This window comes from Brachyistius frenatus, unplaced genomic scaffold, assembly GCF_029030835.1.
Source record: "Brachyistius frenatus isolate BFR_SWC_R1_liver_20210118 unplaced genomic scaffold, ASM2903083v1 Contig_119, whole genome shotgun sequence".
NCBI classification, from domain to species: domain Eukaryota; kingdom Metazoa; phylum Chordata; class Actinopteri; family Embiotocidae; genus Brachyistius; species Brachyistius frenatus.
In genome coordinates this window covers 594121-619221 of record NW_027210718.1, presented here as the reverse complement: position 1 = coordinate 619221, position 25101 = coordinate 594121, and the positions used below count along the sequence as shown (strand labels likewise).

The following is a 25101-nucleotide window of genomic DNA, read 5'->3' as shown; positions in this document are numbered from 1 at the left end:
TGAGGTTTAGTTTGTCATCGTGCACACGTACTCCGCAAAAAAAGTGCCACTTTGAAATTTCTTCTTGTGCATTCATTTGTTTATATAGTTGTCTCAGGAGGAACAACATTCATCCATTCGAGAAAAGAAAAAAAACCAAGCAAGAAATCAAAAGCATAAGTAGCATTCATTTTTAATTACAGTAACTCATATATATATATGTGTGTATATATATATGTATATATGAGTTATAAAAAAAAAAGTAAGAACCTCAATCATACGAGCGTGCGTAGTGTTTTCTAAAGCAAGAATTTTTTTTTTTTTTTTTAACTCCCTCCCACCCAGTTACATCTCCTTCTTTTTCTGCCAAGGACAGTTTTATAACATCGTGCTGTGATGGAAGACGTAGACGTGGAGATACTGCAGATACACAGACAAAGACATTCTCGATTGATTGTCTGGCTGGGAGGAACAGGGCGGGTTGACTTGTCACAGAGTACTAAGGTGAAAATCCAGAGATTATACACATCATTGAGAGATTTCTCCAGCTTTTACTCAGCATGCTTCCTTGAAATTAAACTCTGCGCACTAAAGGACAAGTCTGCGCTTTGACACAAGAGTCCTCGTAAAATAAGTAGGAGACCGAAGTCGAACAGTGGTTGAGGTTGGAAAGTCGAGGGCATTTCAGATTGTATGTACCTGAGATCTGCATTGGCCCTGGAAAGGTACAACCCAGCAGAATAATCATCAGACAAACGGTCAGTGCAAATATGGCCCCAAGAAACAATGTCAACAAAAACAGACAAAATGCTTTCTGTCTCACACGAGGCCGCTGTTGCAGCTATAACAGTCCAAGGATCTTCTTTTTTTTTTTCTTCTTTTTTTTTTTTAAACGTGTTTTAGGTGTTATTCTGTGTGGCACACTGAACCAACAAGGGAACAAAATGTTTGATAAAATAATTTGGATTTCCTAAAAAAAAGAAGCGAATTCATCAATGTTACTTAGCACAATGTTCACCAAAAAGTAGGTATGCGGTGTACCAGCAAATACAAAAAAAAAAGAAAGAAAAATCGTCAGGCAAAATAACTATATATGACTGGTTAATTCTGACTTAACAAAACAGGAAGGAATTTGCTCAGATCCTCTGATCACTGAGCTAAATCTACACAAGAAATCATGACTGATGGAATCTGATGATCACTCAGCATGTAGTGAAGGCACTGACAACAGCTGAACACTTACATATGCTAGAATATATCCTTAACTAGCAGATGAAAATAGATCTTTACACGTGCCGCTAATAAAAACTCACATGATGATTAATGGTAATATCTGGATCATTTGTTGTACACAACACAATGGCAACAGCGATGTGCAATATTAAGAAAAGATAACAAAATGAAGGACAAAAAAAAACAAAATGCTGGATTATATGTGTGTGTGTGTGTGTGTCTGTGCCTGGCATAGGGATACAAGCGTGTGTATGAGCTGTAGTTTGGTCCCTCTAGCCGAAGGTGGCGCCACAGTTGGGACACCTTCTCTGACGCAGTGCGAAGCAGAAGAGGATCCCCAGGGGGAAGAAGAAGATGGCACACAGGATCCCCAGACAGGTGAAGTCATCCTCTAGGACACCCACTCTATAACACACACACACACACACACACACACACACACACACACACACACACACACGGGGGGGGGGGGGGGGGGGACACAGTTTACGCCATCGAAAATTTTAATTCATCACAAATTTACTAGATAGATAGATAGTTACTTTATTAATCCCCAAGGGGAATTTTTTTTTTTTTTTCGCTACAGCAGCATTTATAGGTACAGGAACCATCAAGAAGACACTTTTCAGTTCCGAGTCTCACTGTAAAGAAAAAGGCAAACAAAAGCTCTCCTTGTCTTTCCTCATCTTCTTCGACATTACAGCCAGGTAAGCTTATGGCAGGGAGAGAAAAGTTGTCCAAATCTCAAAACTCGTCTTTAAAGTCAGAGAGTTCAACATTTGCCATACGCATCTTTCCAAGGCGTCTCTTAGTTCTGGGAACAAACGGCTGTTCGTGAGACGCGAGGTGTCGCAATTTCGGCAACATTTGGCTCACGCTGATCCTCCATTTCATCACAAAAAGATTTGAACACCTTTAAAAGAAAGACAGGCAACAGCAAATAATCAAATAATTCCCCCAAATCGTGTAGCAGCGGGTTTTGGAAAGGGGAACTCCAGCAGGCTGCGTCCCGGGCCAGCTTTAATCCAGAGGGGCAGTAAACAAAGTGCTAACCGTGGTCTCATGACTGCACTACACCAAGCAGTGCGGCCAGGAAATCTGCTGAAAGTCTCACGAAGGAATTAACTAATGCAACGTATCAACAGAGACTCCGGAGAGATGGGAAGTAAGGGTCACTTTAAAAAAATAAAATAATAATTAAAAAGCACTTACTCATAACCCTGTGTCACAGAGCTTTGGATTGTTTTTCTTTCGGAGAGTCAAGGGGCAATAAAATTGAAATAACCCCCCCCCCCCCAAAAAAAAAATAGGCCTTAATTTCACTCTTAATATTAGATTCTGCCGTTATGCTAAACTGTTTTTAACCTCATTAGTTTGTGCAGCGGTGTCATCTCATAGGTGTTTGCATTTTTTGCACTGGTGCCGGGAGCTGTCTGTCATGGTGCAAATATAGTAGCAGCCTTTTCAAAATCTTTTAAATGTTTTACACGCTGCAAGTTTACAAAATATACTGGAGTTTACGGTTATCACCAAGTGTCAGGCAGTAGTACGTCCATTCTAATTTAAGAAATACAGGGCTGGTATCAAAGTGGGAAAATAAATGAATGCCATGAATGTGCTGTCATATGCTGAAATGAAGCTAAATTTGTATTTGTACAGCTGATTTTGATTCTGCATTTGTAGAAAATACAGAAGCCTCACTGCAGTTTTAGCAAATAAGTAAACTAAGTATGTCAACCCACAGAGGTGTTCCCCTTTCTTTATGACATCATTTCACTTTACAGTAAGCGTCGAAGTTTGCCAATCATTCCAAACACAAAGGCACGTAGGCCATCTGAACTTTAATTTCATGTAAAACCCAGAACCTTAGCTCCGCGCTTTTTTTTTTTTTTCACCTCACGACATTAAACAGTCCTGCTGAGTTGTTGTGACATGTAAAGCTCTGAAATTAGTTCCTGTAAAAGACAAACAGTATTTAATTGTGTAAATTTCACAATTGAAAATGAGCATTTCTCATTTCCATTTTGCACTCGTGAACTGTGTCCTGCAGCCACCTTTGGCCCAATCACATGTTTGAAGCTGAAATCATCTGACTGACAGGATGTTGACTCACACACAGTGAAACCAATGTAAAAAAAAAAAAACTAAAAAAAAAACCTGAAAGATCAGCTGAACATTCAGTTGTACTCGGTTGTGAAAATAGACATACAGATGAGCAACAATATATAAAGACAAACAAAGATGGAGATTGATGGTGTTCGCCTGAAAGGGAACTGTTCTCATTATCAGGGAGCATGGTACGCTCATGTTAACAGTCAGTAACTGCACTTGTTTTTAAAAATGGACTCATATTAGACCTCCATTATCTACACTCCAATATGTGTGTGTGTGTGTGTGTGTGTGTGTGTGTGTGTGTGTGTGTGTGTGTGTGTGTGTGTGTGTGTGTCCTGACCTGCAAGCAGGGCAGCCCCCCACCACCACTACCGAGGGTTGGATGATGGTGTACGTCCCAGGGTAGGGCTGCTGGGATACAGCCGGGCCCATCTGGGCTGAGGGGTAACCTGCAGGTAGGAAAAAGGAGGGTGGCACACGTTGTAATTTATTTGAAGTGTGACTGCACACACACACACATCAGAGGCTGCAATTATTACTGTGACGAGGTTTGACAAGTTTGACATTTACGTTTTGAGGCTCGAAAGATGAGTGACATCTTTAAAATCACTTATTTAAACTTTTTTTTTTTTTTTTTTTTTTTTTTAAAAAGCACTTTTTTTTTTGCTCCCCCCCCACCCCCTCCTCCCACCATCATAATCTCACCTGTTTTAATATTACTTTATCCCATTTTATTTGTATTATTTCTGCCTGATTTTATTTGCCCCCTCACTGAAATGTTTGAATCCTGGTAATATCATGAAAGGCGGCGTGTAACTTTTTTTTTAATTTATTTATTTTTATTTTTTAAGTGCTTTATATATTAAATTATTCTTGTTATTATACATTCAGAGGTTACAAGACTGACAAGTTTAAATAAAGCTACTGGAATCAATAAAAGCCACAATCAACCCTCTCCATAATAAAAAAAAAATAAAATAAAATAAAAGAAGCCAAGTTAGAAGTACCTGAGAATCAAGTCACTATAAATGTGAGTCGGCTAGAGAAAGTCAAAGATTGACAAGTGCTGCGGGTGTTGGACTTTTGTGACCACCTGTGTACATTTGCGGTCCTGTTTGTGTGACACCGGTTGAACTTCGACGCGACGGACGCAGTTTTGATAAGGACACGTGACCGTGAGGAGACTAAAACCTAACAGCTGTAGTACATAGCCGTGCACCTTCAGTGTTTCATGATCACCAGCAGCGACAGACTGGTCTCATCCAGTCAGGTGAGTGCGTGTGGTTCAGCAAATAGGAAATGACACGCGAAACGGCATTTCCTCCGGAGGACAAGCCGAACTTCTTTGACACACTCATTGCGGCTCTTGCGCAATGAACATGTTATGGCTTTTCTTATAAACACTCAGACCAGGTGATTTGCCGGCAACATAATCCTCTGACTGAAAGGTTCATTGTTTATTAGTGAGTTACGGAGCACTAATGGTGCGCTACCTTCAAATTGCGCTAATTTGTGTTAATTATGTAAAAAAAAAAAAAAAAAAAAAAAAAAAAAAGTCAGCAAAACAGATATCTCTATAATCATACTGCGCATGCGCATCGTCGGGAAGGGGGGTGGGGGGGGGTATGTGCCTGATAAACGAAACTAATTACTTTTTTTCACAGAACAACTTTTAAGTCTGGCTGTAGTTTAAAAAACGTTCCTCTTGAGGCTACAATGTTCTGTACCGCAGACTCACCGGAACCCAAAATAAAAAATAAATAAAAATAAAAAGGGCCCTAAAGCTTTCTCTTAAACTAAGCCGGAAGTGAGGAGGAGCGATGCCTCTCGCCCTCGTTTGGTTTACTTTACTTTCTGCTAAACGTCTAGACCGTGTACGTGTACAACATGAACGGGGCTACTCGCCTTGGCCATCGGGGTACTGGTAGGGCGGCGGTGCCGCAGGAGGGATGGCCCCGTAGCTGTGCTGCTGCGGGCCGTACTCGTAAGCCCCCGGGACGGCGTTGTAGGCGGGAGGTCTGTCCTGAAGGAGAGGTTTGCTGTCCACCATCTCACCTGCTGTAAGCGCGTCCTCAAAAACTCGTCTCGTGGTCTGCCCTCAAAAAAAAAAAAAAAAAAAAAAGTCTCCAGCGACAGAAAGGCGTCCAAACGGGGGGGGGGGGGGGAAACTCGGGAGAGGAGGGGAGGGGGGGGGGACTACTGAGCTTTTGTCGCCCGAAAAGCTGTGCGACGCTGGTTGACACGCAGTGGCGACAAAAACAAAGAAAATACGCTGCGCAAAAATGAAACTTCGTCCCTCTCCATGCGCCAACTTTGTCCCCCGGCGGCGCAACAACCCCAAGTGTTCACCAAAAGGGCCACTTTAAAAAAAAAAAAAGAGAGAGAGAGGGATGGTCTTGAGTCTGCGCGGTAGCGGTTAACTTAACTCCATTTCCCTCCTTGAAGTTGGTCCTTTGGCATCGAAACAACAGTCATCCGTCATCACAGCGCCTTCGACTCAACTGGAAGTCGGCGAGGCTTTTCCTTTCTGTCTGGATTGTCACCAGAGAGGAATCATGTGACGAGCTGCTGTAGCGCCTCTGCGCAGTGAAAAGCTTCTTAAAGCAACAGTGCATGAAAAACAAAAGGCTGCACTGCAACGCCGGCCGCCTAATCACAGAGAAAATAACATGATTAACGACTGTTTTTATTCCTATATATATATATAGATATATAATGCAGTATTTGGAATGACATAATCGGTCCACTGCCTCAGTCTGAGTGGAGGCCCAACCTGTTCGCACTGGGACTTACATCATTGCTGACCTTTAAGAGTATCTTAATGTTGCATAACATTACAACCTTTTTTTTTTTTTTTTTTTTTTTATTCGGAGTATGACATTAAAAACAAAACGTCAAAAGGACAAATCAGTACAAGAACCGGGTTATACGTTCACATTCTGCTACTTTCACTATCACGGCCAGGCCGTAAATAGATGTTAAAACATAAATCAAATAGTAAATATGAGAGTTTTGTAATGTTTAACCACTGGGAAAAAAAAAAAAAAAAAAAGCATTTCAGGTATTTGTCAGTTTCTTGCACATTTTTTTTTTTTTTTTTCAGATAATATTTTACGGCCCCTTAGAGATGGCACCAGTGCTTTAATTGTGGAAAGTGACGTGAACATTCACTGTTCTTGAGTACCTTTTTTTTTATATATATATATATATATATATATTCCCTTTATGCCACTTTCTGCTCCTAATTGACAACAGCCTAATCTCAGAGAGGAATATCATATATTTGTCTCAGTATTACCAGTGACGTCACACATTTAGTGTTTTTAGCAAGTTTTTACTTCCCAGTCTAGAAGAAACGTTGAACTCGGCGTCAGACTTCATTCTTTACCGGGAGCTGTTTCCGTCAGTGGAAAGCAACACCGACGTTAATTCTGTTTTGTTAGCCATTGGTGTGTTCACTGCTCTGTTCATTCGTACAAGAGGAACGGGCTACTTCTTCCTCTCATGTTGGACCGAGGGTCGACCGGACACCACAGTGACTCACTATTGACTCTTAAGGCTTTTTTTTTTTTCTCAGATATTTACTTTTAAACACTAAGTAATTTCTGTTATGAGGTGTTCCTTATTTAAACCATGATAAAAAAAAAAGAGAGTTTGATGACAATGTAAAGTAGGCTACAGCAAATCATGGGAGTTGTTGTCAATGTTAAACAAACAACACTGCAGCTGAAAATAAACAATGAATAATTGTGCTCCATAATGAGTAAGCAATAGAAACATTAGTACAATATTGTGAGCTAGTTACACATACATGAAAAAATTAAAAAAATAAAATAAACGCATTCTTTCCTATCCCATTAATGGTCTCAGGACCTTATTTATTTTATGATCTTATGGAGGGGGCCTGACCCACAGATTGGGAACCGCTGGACTAAACTACCTGTTTACAGAGCAGATAAACTAGTTGCTTATCAGCCAGCTACATATTGCTTACACATACAGGACTTGTACTGGAGTATTTGTACTTTGTTACGTTGGTACTATTTACTCATGTACGAATTGCGATAGTATTCGAGGTTAAGCTCTGACTTCTTTCTCTACCGCTGATATCAGATCAGGTGCGGTTTGTCTCGGTGTCGGCCACCTCAACCTCCCGCAGCTCAGCTGGACGAAAGTGTGTCCACACCTCTGTCCAGGGTGCGGAACCCGGGACCCCCTCTCCCCCGTCGTGATGACGGCGCTGTCTAAGGCACTCGTTTTTGTTTGTTGTTGTTGTTGTTGTTGTTGTTTTTTTACGACGAGCAGATTCACGGCATAAACTTTACATGAGGAAAGTTGAAAATGAGTTCTGCTCAATATTTTTGGCTCCACTCTGACGGTTGTTTGTGGTCTTGGTCTGCAGGTGCAGAAACTTAATTCATTCCTCAATAAACATATCCCAAAGGCACGGAAGTTACATAAAGGCTATCTCTCGGGGTTTTTTTTTTATTATTTTTTTTTATCCTGGTGCGTGGTGCTCTGAGCTGTTGCCAAACAAGTAAAACCAACCTTACGCTTAAATAATGAATTCGGCGTTGAATAAATTATTGAAATATGCGCGTCAATCAGAAGCGGCGGTCGGAAAAAAAAAAAAAAAAAATATCAGGGGCTCCAGTGTTTGACCAATAGGAGAGAAAGGTCCCACACCCCTCCTGCCGTGTTTCAGCCAATCGGAGCAGCACTTCCTCCATTTCCTGTTGTGGACTCGGGGTTGCACGGAGCGTTCCTTGCGATCCAGAATGTGGGATTAAATACCACCGTGTGCATGAATGACATTACTTTTTTTTTTTTTTTTTTTTCCCGTTTTCTCCCCCCGGAGGTGTTCCTCATGACGCTGCCTCGTGCGTAAGTACACGTTTGTGTGTTTTTAACATTCCTCGCGGGTTAGGCCAGCTGCTCCCCGTTCCCTGAAGATGTAAACAGCTTACAGGCGACTTTGCGGTACATCAGTCCGTATCAACCACCTGTGTTACCACGCTGCATGGCAGGCGGTATTTCCTTATGTTTGTCGTTTTAACAGGAGGGGGGGTTTGAATCTGGGGTTGTTTTTTTTTTTGTTGTTGTTTTTTTTTAGCATGGGCCTGGGAGACGGCAGGTATCGGCTGTCGGACCTGATGACACGACGCGTCTGTTGATATTTCCTTGACAACCGCGGATCGGATACCAATATTCAGGTAGGCTGCTGCTTGAGACCACGGCGTTACCTGGATTTACTGGGTAGTCTCTCTCTCTCTCTCTCTCGGTGCGTGCGTGCGGCTGTGTGTGTGTGTGTGTGTGTGTGTGTGTGCGCGGCTGTGCGTGCGTGCGTAAAGCTCCACCGCAGTCCGTAAACCGTAGTAAATTCAACCGAGAAAACTGCAGTCCTGCAAAAAAAAAAACCTATGTTAATGTGATGGGGCTCAATTTAGTCCAGGTGCCCTCCTCCACACGCGCAGCCACTGGTTCTGTTCACATGAATACAAAATACAGTTTCGGTGGCGTGTTTGAAGCAAACAGTTGCACATCTCTCGCAAGAAAAGGGGGAAAAAAAAAATAAAGGCCTGACTCGGCGGCATAGTGACAGTCAATACTGTAGCGGATTAGTATCAGTCGATAAAGCAAGGGTCAAGCTACCCAGCCAAAATAAAAGTACGACTTCCGGTCAGAATCTTCAAATTAAAACCGGTTTGCCTTGTTGTTGTTTTTTTTGTTGTTGTTTCAGCAGATGACACGCAGGTGACTCCTCGAAAAAGTTACAATTACAAGAAATAAGTTACGGTTTTGATGTGAAATCTATAAATACAGCAACCGAGGTATAAACCTTTTTTTTTTTTTTTAATAATATTACTGCACATGTATACTACGGTATATTGGTCAATCTGATTATGATGATGCAAACTACCAGAGTGGGAAAATAACAGTCAGTATCAAGGTTGAGTCTAGTTGCAAATGTAGTCTTTAATCATGGCCATATCTCTCAAGTATATCAATGAGTCTTAAGTACCTTGAGTATACAAAGTCATAAAATATATATATATATATATATATATATATATATATATATAGGAGATTGCTAGGATGAGTGCTGTCTTGCTGTTTCTGTTCAGGGGCCATCATGCCCATCACGCTGCTGTGGGCCGTGGATGTGTATGGCAGAGTGTACAGCGTCTCCACCGCTGGCCTGCGATGGGTGCGTGCTGACGACTTGCTGCTGGAGCTGAAGCGCGTCACCGCGGGGAAGGGCCGCTGCTGGGGCATCGGCTGTGACCACCATGTTTACCTCAATATGATGCCCAGTGAGACCTCCATCCGCTACCGAGAGGAGACCTACGAAAACCAAGTCAGACCAAGCTGCATGTTGTTATACTGATCACGTATGCACGTATGTATATCATTTAAAGCCTAATGCTGTGTTCTTTTTGTGTGTATCTTCAGAGGTGGAACCCAGTTGATGGCTTCACTGACACGCTGCTGCCCACCGACCGCTGGCCGTGGAGCGATGTTGCCGGCATGAATCCTCAACCGCTCCACAGCTTCCAGCTGCCCTCCCGCAGCTGGGAGTGGGAGGGAGACTGGTATGTGGATCAGACCTGTGGAGGAGAACCCAGCCAGACTGGGGTGAGAAACAACTCGGGTCCTCATAAACACATTCAGTATAAACATTTGTCTTTACTTAATTCTGGCTGTCTTACTACTGTTTTTTTTAATTTTTTTTTTTTTTTACTTTGGCTCTTATCAACTAGAAAATGTACCGTTTTTGGTCATATTATGTCGACTTCACTTCTCGGACTCTCTAGGGCTGGGAGTATGCTGTTGACTTCCCAGCCAACTTCTCTCCTGACAAGAAGTGGAACTCCTGTGTTCGTCGGAGACGATGGATACGCTACAGAAGATACACAGCACAAGGCACTTGGGCTAAGGTTTGGAAAGTCTCTGATTATTCTGTATATCCGTAATATCCTGCTCGTTTCATTGTCAGAGTGAGTAAATGTAGAACAGGTGAGTGCAGGTCAGACTGGAGATTCAAGCCGTTGCTCTTTTTTTTTTTTTTTTTGCAGATTCCCTTGGATGATCCAAAAAAACCTCCGCTGCCGCTCTGTGACATCAGCTGCGGCGGCTGGGAGATGAGCGACCTGTCCGGAAGGTATCCCTACCTCTGGGGTGTGTCCCAGCAAGGACAGGTCAGTCTACTGGATCAGCCGCCATGTGCCTTAGATTTTTTTTTTTTCCAACTTCATGAGACAGATTAGATGCTTTGCTTTGGTTTTGAGAATTTGCAACTCTGGAGTTAAATGAAGAATAAACCAAAAAAGTTATGAGGGTCCTGAAAAGTTTATGCAACTGTGAAAACATCCTACTCTTGATCACAGTAGTGTACATTTCCCTGATCAACAACTTCAACACATTCTTGTTGAGCACTTGAACATTGTGTCCTAATCCCACCACAAAGATTTCAATGTTATGAGAGCATATAGTGCTGAAATAAAACAAATATATAACAGTAGCAACAGGCTGCTCTCTTGCTGTGAGTTTGGGTCACTTTTAATTTGTGGCCACAAGAGGGCAGTATGACTTCATATAATTCCAGTAAAAATCGAAGGGTCTTCTGAATTTTTTTTTAATCCTGACTGACTTGATGCACCAGCTAAAATGATCCTTTAAACATCACACTTTGGTGGTCTAACAATTATAATGCACTGTGTAAACATTTGAATATTCTGTTTTACTTTAAGGCAAGGAGTGTATCATTTGACACTTCACACAGTCCCAGATGATTTAATGACATCATTTGTACCCTGCAGGTGTGGTTCAGAGAGGGTATCCATCCTCGGGTCCCAGAGGGCTCAAGCTGGGAGGAGGTAGAAGTGCCCAAAGAAGTGTCTCAGTTATCAGCCGGACCTGGAGACCTGCTGTGGGCTTTACTGTGGGATGGGAACCTGTTGGTCCGAACTGGCCTCACCCTGGACAGCCCGACAGGTCAGCATTTATTCTAGCTCACATTTACTCCCCAACATAATTTTCCATTACATCTCACCGTGGCCCCTTTATTTTACCTTCACAGACATGATAATTCTATCGTAGGATATTTTTTTTCTTCCTAATATGGGAAGTGCCAGTAAAATATAATGCCTCTAGAAAGGTGTCTATGGAATAAATCTGGAATTCACTGCACAGCGGCAATGCATTTGGTTGATTGATGTTTAAGTGATGCTATAACTAAAATGCCATAAAAGGCAGCTTTGGTTTTGTGGCAGCATATTTCACAGAACAGAAACGGTAATGATGACAGCCTGTCATAATGACATCTTGGTTTTTTGTGTCTCTTCTTCTTTCAGGCACATCGTGGCTGGAGGTGGAATCACCAGTAAAGGAAGTTGAAGCACTTCATGTGGCAGTCGGAGTCAGTGTAGTCTGGGTGGTCACCAAAGACTTCAAGGTGAATCAGTACTCTCCACATGTGTAACACTGAGTAGCTGTGCTTCACTGTGGTATTAACATGTCTACACCTGTATGTGCGTGTGTGTTTCCAGGTTTGGTTCAGGCGTGGCGTGAACTCCCACAACCCCTGTGGCTCTGGATGGATCAGCATCGTAGGGGAGATGATGATGGTGGACGTCGGACTAAATGACCAGGTTAAGAGATTTTTATTTAACATGTCACCATCATCTAATTGATGTGTTTTTCCCTGTAGCTGCTAATGAAGGCAAACATGTAGGAAAATACACAATTTCAAGAGATTTGGCTACAAAACAATGGTTTCAAAGTTGTGTAAATGTACGACAGAAAAGCCAGATTTAAAGTTTCCAATACTATTGATCAATTAAAATATGGGAGCCCTTCACAGCCACGCCAACACTTATCAGCATGCTGCCCCGTCCGTCGCTGCTTTGCTGCAGCCCAGTGGAGGAGAAGCTTTAGGCGAGCCCAAGCAAATTCATTCATTCTGTTCCCATTTAGGAATAAATATTTTGTTGAGTTTAGTGTTTAAGCAGTCAAAAAAAAAAAAATTGTCCTAAAAACACCTCATAAAATGGTGGGAATAAATGAATGTGGCTGGACTTTGTCAGTGAAAGTCAGGAAATTTGTAGGAACCCTGCTATTACTACTCAGGTGGACTTGTAGAAGAAGCAAGCCCCTCACAATGGCAGAAGTACAAAAAGCACACTTCAGTTCCTACTCGGGGTAAAGTACAACCTGATTTGATGAAAATGTGACGACACCAGCGACATTTCATTGTACCGGACGCAAACAAAGAAAGCATGTCACGATATGCTAGATTTTGATTATTAAAATATTATTTCTTTTACTTTAGCTTTCTAACCTACTTAGGTCATTTCCCCTTACTGTGGCTGGCTTCTACTGCACACAGCCTCTGTACTTGTAGCTGCTTCCCCTCTGGCTGATTCACTTTCCATTTTCTTTGGCTCTGGTTTCACGACAAGCCAGTACAAGGCTGGGGTCGAGGTGGGGAACTCATCGCTCTGTGTCACTGCTGAAGACTTTGCTAGCACTGCAAACCCATATCTCACACCTCGTCCCCTTCTGTCTCCCTCCCTCCCCCAGACCTTTTACCTCTAGCCTCAAGTCCTGCCCCAAGACTACCCTGTAACACGAGCACCGCCAGCCGTTCCAGCCAATGTCCCAGCAGTAGCACTTCAGGCCCAGCCTTATATATCCCCAGGCTATATTCCTACTGGCCTGACATACGGGAGACTCCCTAATTAGAAGCTGGCCAAGCCATCGTCATCATATCCCATATTTTATTTTTCAGCACTGCAGTTATGGGTATGGCGTGTATGAGGTGGCAGGAGCCAGTGTTACACTATATGGCCTTATAAAGTAACAGTTGCCTGTGTGCTGCTGGTGCCTCCGATGTGTCTTTGAAGACTAAATCAAAGTTGTATCATACTTATTAGGGATTCAGTCACACAAATGAGGTTTTTTGTTTCTTGTGATCGCTGAGAGTGAATTTAACGACTCAACAGATACATGTGACGTGTTACAACAAGTGTGTGGGTGGGTGTCCGTGTTCGTTGTGTTTCACTGTTGTTCTGTGTTGTTGTTGTTTTCCCTCTTTTTTCTGTTAGGTGTGGGCAGTTGGTGAAGACAGAGGCCTGTATTTTAGAATGGGCGTGACCCTGTCTGAGCCAAGTGGAAACGGTTGGATCCCTGTTTCTGCCCAGTGGGGCAATAATACAGAGGTTATTCCATCCAGGTCTGTGTAAATGATTGAACTGAATCTTTTAATTGGCACATACAGTTCATGTTACATCTTTGCTCTCTTCTTAATTTGTCTATCCCTTATCTTCTTCCTCTGTGTATGTCTTTGTACTGTTTAACAGGGATGACTGTGAGTTTGGTGGCCAGCTGACTGAGGCCTCGCAGGCCTCCGTTCTGAGCTGCACTGATTCAGACTCGGAGTTAGGTGCCACTGACCCTCAAAACAGCACCACTGACACTCCAGTACTGGAGGCAGAAGCACCCTCTGTGGTCCCCTTAGGGGCTGCCGACACACCTACACCTCCCCAGGAAAAAGAAGACACCCCTTCAGCCCCCCAACAGGATGCTCCCAAACTCTTCATCCCCGCGAGTGACAGCTTCATCAACAGCCTGCTCTCCGACCGCGACAGAACTTCCACACCGCAACCATCCATCGCAGAGATACCGCAGGAAGAGGGCGAGGAGCTGCCCCCGGCCCCGGTACTCCCGACCCCTGAGGCTGGAGGACACGATGTGCCCTGGATGAACGTGGACCTGGAGGGGTCGGAAGCAGCTCGGAGTGCACAGGCGGCGGCAAGGACGTCATTGGGCGACAGGGGTGCAGCTGCCACTTATGCCCTGCGGACCCTGGAGAGCTCCCGGGGTGTCGGGGAAGAGGACGGGCCGGTGTGGGCTTGGATTTCCGGAGGAGGCTGTGATGCGGATGCAAGTTCACAGATCAGCTGGCTCAGTCCTACAGGTATAAGGACAACCAGTATGTGATGATATATTCACTCAAAGTCTCAAAAAACATGAACATGTTTGAAGAGGATAGTCAAATCTGCAGGTGAGATGATGGTTTAGGAGACTTGCATGTAGTGAGAGGACACAACATGATGTAAGAATCTCACGGGGAAACAACTACAACATGTCAAAAATCTAGTCCAATGTCAGTTTATATGTTTATCTGTGTTGTTTGAATGTCGTGCTCTGCGTATCTGTGTGCTGTGTTTTGGGTTTCCACATGTATAGAAATCTACTGCCCTCGTCGTCCCTCTGGTTGCCTGTCTGACTTGTCCGTCTGTCCGCCAGGTCCTCTCACCAGCTCCCTGTCGCTGACTCCAGTCCAGTCAGCAGCGTGGAGCAAGCAGCCGCAGCCGCAGCCGCAGCAGCAGGAACACAGAGAGGAGATCAGCAAGAAACCGCTGGAGAGAAGCAACGTAAGACTGGTTCTGCTTTTATATTGACACTCGGCTTCAACTCCTCCTTTCTGTTTCAGATTGATCGTAACTCGGTGTCTACATGTGGCCCCATCCCTGCCTCTGTTTCCCTCACCAGTCGGTGTGGGTGCGTAAAGGTACGTTGCGCTGGTGGAGAGATTGGAAACCTCAGCGCTGGGTCGACGTGGGGGTCGCTCTGGAGCAGTCCACCAAGTCTGATGGCAGGAAGGACAGCATTTTCTTTGTCTATTACACGCAGTATGACGAGAAAAAGGTTGGTTTTGCAGATAATTCATGACAAGTTCAATTCTCTTAGAAGGTGGCGGAGGCGCAGGCATTAATAACATGACAGGAGACACAACTGTCATTTGAATGTCTATTCGTAGTTGTGACTCTTTCTTCATTCTCTTTGTCTCAGTACCTCAATGTGTTTATAAGTGAAGTGACCGGGCTGGTTCCAGTGCTCAGGGACTGCCACTACGCCTTTGCTGTGTACACGGCCGAAAGGACCAAGCAGAGGTGGCCTCTGGTCCTGGCAGCACAAACTGAAAAGGACATGAATGACTGGGTAACTTTGCATGTTTGGAAAACACTGAGAGAGTTTCATCCTTTTTACTGATCATTTACAAGCTGAAGCTGATCACACTCCCCATTGTTTGTGGGTGTGTCCTGTGTTTATTCAGCTGTGCCTGTTGTCTGACTATTGCTGTGAGTGTCGAGGGATCACAGGTCCCCCGTCCAGACAGGTCCTGTGGGCCACCACGTCAAAGGGAGACATCATGGTCCATGAGCCGTCCTTCTCCCTGGAGGCCCCTGCACACACGATGTCCTGTGACTCCATGTGAGACAGATACCAAGTAGTCGATTCTGTCTGTCCGCTTTATGTTTTTCTTTCTTTTTCTCACAGTCTGGACCTGATTTCCCATATTTGTCTGTGTTTTCATTGCCAGTTAACATGTTACTAACATGCTAACGTGCAGCACTGTCTGGTTAAAGTGGCTATTATTTGTGCAGCTGATGTGCCAGTCTCTCTCAAACTCTGTGTGGCAACACTTTGTCTCTGTCTGCTAAAAATGTGTGCTCACAATCCTGTGGCTAACGCTGGGTGCTTCTGCTGTGCGGTGCTGCAGGTTTTGGCGGCAGGTCCCGGGACACCTGCGCTGTGTAGAGTCTAACAGTCTGGGGCTGGTGTGGGGCATCGGGTGGGACGGCACCGCCTGGGTCTACAGCGGGTGCTATGGGCAACAGCCCAACCCGGGTAAACATGTCCTGCAGACAGTTACCCATGTTCCCCCCACAACTTTAAAGTAATAGTTACCACAACAAATAATCATCATTAATTAATCTGAACTTATTCAGTAACTGCAAAAGCTCAGCTTTGTCTGGCATTTAATTTAAAAACAAACAAAACAAAACAAAAAAAACTTTTTTTTTTATGCTTTGAAATATATTGCATAAATATTTATTCAGGTATTTAACAGTGCTATTTACTACTTATGACAAATGTTCTTCATACTAATATGGCTGCCATCTGAATGCCATGCAATTATAAACATGCAAAAAGGAGTCAATCCACTTCTTGCTAACAATTTCTGGTACATTGTGCAACTGCTTGAGCACAGATCAAGTCTTTTCAGTCTCTACAACTGCAGAGCTTTTGGATAGTTATATGTAGCATACATTTATTTGCTTCCACTAAACTTGTGTCTGTGTTTACTGCAGAAGATAACGTTCAGGTGCACCTGCAGACGGATGTCAGGAGTGTGCATGTATACGAGAATCAAAGATGGAACCCTATGACTGGATACACTGACAAGTAGGACCACTTCAACTTTGATCATTTTTAAGTCTTTGCCGTTGATCTTTGTAGTAGTTTTATTTAAAAGCCTAAAATATAATCTGTCCTTGCGGCTCACTCCTGCAGAGGACTTCCGACAGACCGCCCCATGTGGAGTGATGAGAGCGGACTAAAAGAGTGCACCAAAGGCAACACCCACCCTCCCTCCCCTCAGTGGTCTTGGGTAGGTTTGGATCTCAGTGATCAGTTTCTCCTAAGTTTTTCCGGTACATTTTTATTTCTTGCTTCATTGCTTTTTTTTTCCACCATCACCTTCTGTTTCAGGTGTCAGAGTGGGCCGTGGACAACAACGTCACTGGAGGAACAGACAAAGAAGGCTGGCAGTATGCTGCAGACTTCCCCACGTATGTAACAATTACTTCTCGGGATGTTGTCTCGAAAAGCAATTTAAATCTAAGAAAGAGACTTGTGCCATTTGTCTGAGTTGTCTCTATCCTGCAGGACATTTCATGGCCATAAAACCATGAAAGACTTTGTCAGGCGTAGAAGATGGACGAGGTAAACACACATTTCTGGGGTTTGCAACTCACAGTTTCTACAGCATCGTAACAATAACATATGCTGCGTACAGGAAGTGTAAGATCACAGTGAGAGGTCCATGGCAGCAGGTCCCGCCCATCCGTCTGAGTGACATCTCTCTTATGCCGTGTCTGGCCCAGAGCACGATGGAGCAGGTCCCCGTCTGGGCCCTCAGTGACAAGGGAGATGTATTGTGTCGGCTGGGAGTCAGCCCCCAAAACCCTGCGGTGAGAAACCTCATGAAAATATTTTTCTCATGGATTTTAACCAAATGTCTACCGTATATTGTTAGATCCTAATATTTTTTTCTGTTCTAATGCGTGTTATTTATTTTTCTTATTTTTAAATTACATTTTAAGTTGTTTTTTTTTCTGTTTCTTTTTATCAGTTTATCTCTGAAACAATGCATGTCATTTTCTTGCTGTAAAGCACTTTCAGCTGCATTTCTTGTCTAAAATGTGCTATACAAATAAAATGTATTATCATTATTACCTTAGATTCTTTGATCACAATCATCTCTGCAAACTGCTGTTGAAAACGTACTTATTTCTGACTCCCGTTTGTTGGTGATCTCACAGGGCAGCTCCTGGCTCCATGTCGGCACAGACCAGCCCTTTAAGTCTATCTCTATCGGCGGAGCTAATCAGGTGTGGGCCATTGCCAAGGACGGAGCGGTGTTCTACAGAGGATCAGTGTCCCCTCAAAACCCAGCAGGTCAGTTAAATATGTAAAAGTCACAATGCATCTTATGTCTAAGACAGCAGGTCAAAATGTAGGCTGGAAGGGGGTGGCGGGGGGGGGGGAGAATAAAGATTCAGTGTTGAATAAAGTAAGTGCATGCACTCAGTGCCCAGGATTATAAAATAAACCAGACTTCAGTCAGAGCTCTTGTCCCTCTGCAGGAGAGTGCTGGTACCACATTCCCTCTCCACTGAGACAGACCCTCAGGCAGCTTTCTGTTGGCCGGACCTCTGTCTTTGCTGTGGATGATAACAGTGAGTACTATTTGACTTTATTAGATTTAAATGTCTTTTAAAAATGGAAAAACACGAGTTAAATGTGAATCATTTCCTTTAATGTCACGCAGGTAACCTGTGGTACCGACAGGGCCTCACCCCTAGCTACCCTCAGGGCTCTGCATGGGAGCTCATCTCCAACAACGGCACCAAGGTTTCTGTGGGGCCGCTGGACCAGGTCAGTACTACCACAGCCTACATCACACAGGAAGTGAGGGCCAGGAAATGAACTGGAGGTTGAGAAGTTAGTATATACCAGAGGCATTAGAAATGTATAACCTCCGAAACGAAAACACAGAAAATTGAGTTAGACTCCTCCACACGAGTCGAACGAATTCCAGGCAACTGCACTGCAGCTTGTAATAAACGGTAAACATGTGGACTTTGGTGCTGTTGATTTTACCAGGTGTGGATTATAGCAGATGGAGTTCCAGGTTTTCTTGGAGAGACTCCTGGAGCTGTCTGCCACAGGCTGGGCGTGGGACCCATGCAACCCAGGGGCCAGTCCTGGGACTATGGTATTGGGGTGAGTACCTATATCTATATCTATAGCTCTATCTATACACACACATATATATATATACACACAGCTCTGGAAAAAATTAAGAGACCACTCAAAACGTTTCTTAAATCAGAATCTCTACGTGTATGGCAGCCATTCCATTCCAGTGTCTGTTGAATTCCAATACAGGCACACCTGATTTTACTTAATGAGGTACTGATTAGGTGATCACCTGAACCAAATATTATTTAATGAAGAAAAGTATAAAAACCACTGCTGTGGTCATCACTATTCTCTTGCAATAGGACCAGCTGGATGGCAGAAACAGTGCTAGTAGCACCTCAAAAGTAATTGGAATTAAAAAAAAAAAAAAAAAAAATGACTACTGACCATGCCAAAAGAGTTAAAAGAAAAGTTTTGAGTGAGGAAAAGAAGGGTTCAATTCTGGTTTTACCAGCAGAGGGATACAGTGAGCATCAGGTTGCTTCCATCCTTCAAATTTCAAAGACGGCGGTTCATAAGAACGAGGTCAAGCAGCAGACATTAGGGACAACGAAACTGCAGACCGGCAGAGGACGAAAACAACTCTCCCCTCACCGGGATGTCTGCCAACTCATTCGAATGTCACTCAACAGCTATAGGATGACATCAAGCGACCTCCATAAAGAATGGCAAACGGCAGCTGGGGTGAAGTGCACGGCGAGGACAGTTAAAAACAGGCTCCCAGGGGCGGGGCTGAAGTCATGCAAGGCTAGAAAAAAAAGCCCTTCATCAACAAGAAGCAAAGAAGAGCCGGGCTGAGGTTTTGCAAAAGACCATAAAGGATTGGACCATGGAGGAGTGAAGTAAGATCATCTTCTCTGATGAGTCCAATTTTCAGCTTTTCCCAACACCTGGTCGTCTCATGGTTATACTGATACCTGGAGAGGCCTACAAGCCACAGTGTCTCGCACCTACTGTGAAATTTGGTGGAGGATCGGTGATGATCCGGCGGTGCTTCAGCAAGGCTGGAATCGGGCAGATTTGCCTTTGTGAAAGACGCATGAATCATGCCAAGTACAAAGTTGTCCTGGAAGAAAACTTGCTTCCTTCTGCTCTGACAATGTTCCCCAACTCCGAGGAGTGTTTTTTTTTTTTTTTTTTCCAGCAGGTTAACGCTCCATGTCACACAGCCGGGTCAGTGAAGGTGTGGATGAAGGACCACCAGATCAGGACCCCGTCATGGCCGGCCCAATCTCCAGATCTGAATCCCATTCGAAACCTGCGGAATGTGATCAAGAGGAAGATGGACGGTCACAAGCCAACAAACAAAGCCGAGCTGCTTGAATTTTTGCGCCAGGAGTGACGTAAAGTCCCCCAACAGCAATGTGAAAGACTGGTGGAGAGCACGCAAAGACGCATGAAAGCTGTGATTGTAAATCGAGGTTATTCCACCAGATATTGATTTCTGAACTCTTCCCAAGTTAAAACATTAGTATTGTGTTGTCTAAAATTTGACTAGTTGTCATTTTCTGCAAACAAATGCTCTAAATGACAATATTTTGATTTGAAATTTTGGAGAAATGTTGCCAGTAGTTTATAGAATAAAACAAATGTTCATTTTACTCAAACACATACCAATAATAACCAACCATAGTAAAACCAGAGAAACTGATCATTTTGAAGTGGTCTCTTAATTTTTTTCCCGAGCTGTGTGTGTGTGTGTGTGTGTGTGTGTGTGTGTGTGTGTGTGTGTGTGTGTGTGTGTGTGTGTGTGTGTGTGTGTGTGTGTGTGTTTTTAAATGTACTATTTACTGACATTGACTGAGACCCAAACCTTTGCACATGCCACACTTACTGTTCATTTTTAAATATTTTTGAAGTTCAAGGTGAAATAAAAAGTTAAAACTTGAGGAAAGGCTTATTTTTTTAATTATTTTTTTTATGCCTGTCTGCAACAGCGATTGAATTTACTGCACTTCAAAAATCAACCAAAACATGTAATCTGTCCCGGGGTGAGCACATCCCCTTTTTAGTTAGTTTAATTCGTTTATTTTTTTTCAGTATTGTTATTTGATTGTTTTTTTTATTTTTTTGGATCTGGTTTAAACCAATCCCCATCACTGCTTCTGCTCCGTTTCTTACACATTGCAGCCCTGTCAGTGCCCTCTAGTGCACAAATTCTGTGCAACAACAACAACAACAACAACAACAGTGTTTAAAGGCAATGCAAAGTTTGCAGACACGCTAATGCCATTTTTATTATTTCTGTCCAGGGAGGATGGGAGCACGTCAGTGTGAGGGGGAACTCGGCAGAGGCTCCTCGAGGCCCCCACCCTCCTCCTCCCGCTGGCCCCTCACGCAGCCCCGTCCCCCCACGGCCTGCGACTCAAGAGAACGGGAACGCCGTGTCTGTGTAACGCCATCCCACCGCCGCCTCCTCCTCCTCCTCTTCCTCAGCCCTCAGCTCTGTTCGTGCCTGGATCCACATTTGTCTCTTCGGACCATTCCCACGGGCTCTTATCCCTTCAGGTGAAGGGATTGCACAATCCCACCACTGAGTTCAGACCGTATATTTCAGGTGGATTTGACTCTTGATCGATGGATGAATGTTACTCCCTGGCCTCTTTCCCAGGCAGAATTCATATCGGTGTTCAAGCGATGGTAAAACAGAAAAGGGAACCAAAAAAAAAAAAACAGGACAAATCTTAATGTTTTGTGGGGCAAAAATTCTAAAAAAAAAAAAAAAAAAAAGTGAGTGCATGCGTTTGCTCTTACTCGGCTTTGGCTACCAGGTGTCGTGGGATCCAGCAATAGCTTTTATTCTTATACAGAGTATCCTGTGAAAACCTGACTGGGTGGGACGTTGATGAAGGGCTAAGGCTTGGTTACCAAATGAACTTTAAACACACGATCCCACTGTAGCCTAAATGGTATTGGTTTGTCGGATCTCGTCGTTCTGTTTGTTTTGGTGTCTAATTTGCTCGTCACACATTTGCATGCGATTTCATTTACTTATTCGTTTTTGATGCAGTTGTTGAATTTAGTTTCTCCATTTATTTTTGGCCTATTACATGATTGGAGTGTTTTCCGCCCAATCTGCTAAGACGACAAGCCTCCCCAATACTGAGGGCGTTTACAAAACGAGTTTGAGATATTCATACAGTGTGAAACTATATTGCTCTTCACCACCAGATAATACCTCTCTATCCTCCTGCAATAAAGAAAGTTCTTCCTGTTAGTATTATACCCATCCGCATAACTACTACGACTGTGACTGTTGAAACTGCAGAAGGCGTGAATGTTACCAAGATCAGACATTCATCTTACACGGGCATTGAAATGTGAAATAAAAGTGTAATAGTACTGTTTTATGTTCTGACATCATTTCAAAGTAGATTTGCTTCATGTCAGCTAACAACAAAGAATCATTTGCCTTTTATTGACTTCATTTGAGGATTAATGTTTTGTTATGAAAACGCTAGTAGACACTTTTAGATGTTTTTTTTTTGTGGAGATGATTGATTTGTTTCACTCTGGAGAATTTCTTCATGAATTAAAACCAGACTCCTGCTTTTATTGACAATCATGTTGCAACAGAAATAAAGAGTCCCTGTAAACGAGTTTTAAGACGTACAAATGCTCTGCTGTGAAAAATAATTTGTGTCTGATGTTTTTTTTTCCACAAAACATACATAGTGCTTCCGATCCACAAAAATATGTATGACTTAAAATATTGCTAATGTCACATGTTTAACTGCTACATACAAGACATCGCCTACTTTATTGAGTTAAAACAATCACTGTGTGTGTAAGGTGTCCTCATTATGTGTGTTAGCCAGCTAGCTATAAAAAAATTTTTTTAAAAAAATCGTATTTCCTGAAACCAAGATTTCAGGTAGACTTTACCTCTGATAGCAGATGGAAGTGAAAACAGTCTTCTGATGCCATCATTCTGAAGATAAAAAGTATTATTATAATAGTATAATAAGTATATATATATATATTATGTCATCCAAAATGTCATGAAAATGTCATAATATAGTATGTAATGGAAAATGTTATTAAAATGTCATGCTATAGCATTTCGTCGAAGGTGTCAAAAAAATACATTATAGTATGTTATGTCGTCGAAAGTGTCCTAAAAATCTCTTTAAAATGTCATACTATTGTATGTCGTCCAAAATGTCACAAAAATGTTATACTAGAGTACCTTGTCCAAAATGTCCTAAAAATGCTATATTATATATTATGTCGTCCAAAATTTTATAAAAATGTCTAGAGTATCCAAAATGTCCCAAAAATGTCATACTATAGTATGTCGTCCAAAATTACATAAAAATGTCATACTGTAGTGTTTTGTCCAAAATGAAATAAAAATGTAACTATAATATGTCGTCCAAAATGTCATGAAAATGTCAAACTGTAGTATGTCGTCCAGTGTGACAAGTCCGTCACCTGTGATTGGCCTGGTCAGGCGTCACTCGGAAAATACTCAGCCAATTTAGAGGAGATGATCATTAATATTAATGAGCCACTAACAGCAGCTTGTTGTCAGCAGAGCTCCACTGAGAGGCTTTATCGAGGTGTAAAACGGCATTTAAATGGTTATGACACTGAAAACCACAGAAATATCTTGATGAGGATGTCAGGACTATAAATACAGCACTAGAAAACGTTCCAATACGGCCTTTAAGACAAGTAAAATCCATTTTTGATCGGATGACAGGCCGTTTAAATAGCAGAAACCTTCTGACTTTCTTCTGTGAATTTACAACATTCGAAGGAATTTTGGATCTTATTCTACCCTGTAAGCAAATCTCCAAACAATCCACCGGTACGTTCCACATTCTGCCGGGCCTGATTTTTGTCACCCGCGACCCAACTGGAAAGACATCAAACCTTCAAACACGGGCTTAAACTGTGCTGAAAAATGTAACAAAAGGACAAAAACCCTTCATTAGAAGTTCATTTGCATTTATTTTCATATTAAACAGTGTAATTATAAACATTTCATTCAATTACACTAAGCATGATCAATATGAAGTAAAAATATTTTTTAAAATCTACAAGTTTAAAGGACAGAATGAATTCACATCTGCTTTGTGTCTTAATTTAACTTGCTTCTAGCTGATGACTGTGATATGTTCCTCTGATTCAACTCAACTTTAAATTACAAAATGAAACCTCATACCTATAACTCAGTTACATTATTTCCCATTTACAGACCAAAAAAAAAAAAAAAAAAAAAAAAAAATTAACATTTATATACATCGGTACAGTTCAACATTAAGTTACATTTCTCAAATGTGCAAGATTAAGCAAATGTATACTGTTGTCAAATAAAAGAGGATTTTCTTAAATAGATGTTCAGGTTTAACTGAAGTACAGGCTGCTGGTTTTTAACAGAGGATACATCGTCTAGGATACAGTGCCTTCTGTATGGGGCAGGTGAGATGGACATCTATCTACTACAAGTGATGTACAGCTGTTCATCTGGTTGTCAGTGACAAAATATTTAGGTAATTGATTTTTTTTTTTTTTTTTAAAGGAAAAATCTGTACAATAACTGTATAAATCTACAGTTTCAAATAACGGATTTTATAGCTGTACATGAAAACGTGTGTGTGTGTGTGTGTGTGGATGGGGCACATCTTCATCTATAACCATTTGCATTATGCATTTCTGCAGATTGAATCATAATACACGCACGTCCCCAATTAAACCTGTACAGCCACTGAGACAATGTATGGCCTGCAAATGAAAAGATGCAATCACAAAATGCTCAATTGCAACCGGACAGGAGTCCTGCAAGAGGAAGAATGCCATCTGAGCAAGTTTGACACAAAGTATATATATTAAAAAAAAAAAAAAAAAAAAAGGCAAACAACTCTGTCCATGACACTCATGTTTTAAAAAAAAGCAGCAGTGGTTTTTTTTGTGTTTTTTTTGTTGTTCTAGTAGTGAGTTCTTGTGAAGCTTAAAGTCCCTGCACACGACCGAAGAAATGCCGCCACGCTCGCCAGGTCACCCTACGACCTTTGCGGGCAAATTTAATCCATGAAACCCATTGCACATTTGTTGACAAACAGCTCACGACATTTTCTTCATTCCTGACATTTAAAAATAAAATCTTGCGCTGTTTTTTTTTCTTCTTTTTTTTCTTTTTTTAACTCAATCTCACTGAACGTGTGATTCGAAGATTTGTAGTGATAGCAGATGGAGGAGTGCAGCTGTCTGTTCAGCGTCAACGGGAACTGCGATAAGACCCAGTGACGAGGAATTCAAACAAACAAAAAAACAACATCCCAGCAGCTTCCTGCACCATTCAGAGGATAAAATAAAGCTTTACAAAATCAAAAATGTTAAACCCCCCCCCGCCCACCCCCCCAACTGTCTTGCAGTTGAATCACCCCGGTAACGACTGATACGACAGCCCTCGTCTAACAACACCCAGCATTCACT

The 25101-nt window shown here is 42.5% G+C and overlaps 2 protein-coding genes across 2 annotated transcripts; one reads left to right on the top strand and one right to left on the bottom strand.

Annotated features, from left to right (window-relative positions):
• Nucleotides 1–156: 156 nt before the first annotated feature.
• On the bottom strand, nt 157–5483 carry bri3 (brain protein I3). Its single transcript, XM_069713518.1, has 3 exons — nt 5230–5483; nt 3665–3773; nt 157–1617 (listed from the first exon to the last, which is right to left on the bottom strand). Exons 1-3 carry the CDS (start codon nt 5372–5374, stop codon nt 1485–1487), a joined length of 387 nt encoding a protein of 128 aa, XP_069569619.1. The 5' UTR covers nt 5375–5483; the 3' UTR covers nt 157–1484.
• Nucleotides 5484–7607: 2124 nt separating this feature from the next.
• On the top strand, nt 7608–22276 carry tecpr1b (tectonin beta-propeller repeat containing 1b). Its single transcript, XM_069713502.1, has 26 exons — nt 7608–8208; nt 8438–8537; nt 9450–9682; nt 9778–9960; nt 10140–10262; nt 10401–10523; nt 11145–11319; nt 11679–11779; nt 11874–11975; nt 13431–13558; nt 13686–14302; nt 14635–14762; nt 14881–15036; nt 15181–15330; nt 15446–15603; nt 15893–16020; nt 16485–16578; nt 16687–16783; nt 16885–16964; nt 17062–17118; nt 17192–17366; nt 17718–17853; nt 18042–18134; nt 18227–18333; nt 18562–18681; nt 20913–22276. Exons 3-26 carry the CDS (start codon nt 9458–9460, stop codon nt 21054–21056), a joined length of 3600 nt encoding a protein of 1199 aa, XP_069569603.1. The 5' UTR covers nt 7608–8208; nt 8438–8537; nt 9450–9457; the 3' UTR covers nt 21057–22276.
• The last annotated feature ends 2825 nt before the right edge of the window (nt 22277–25101 follow it).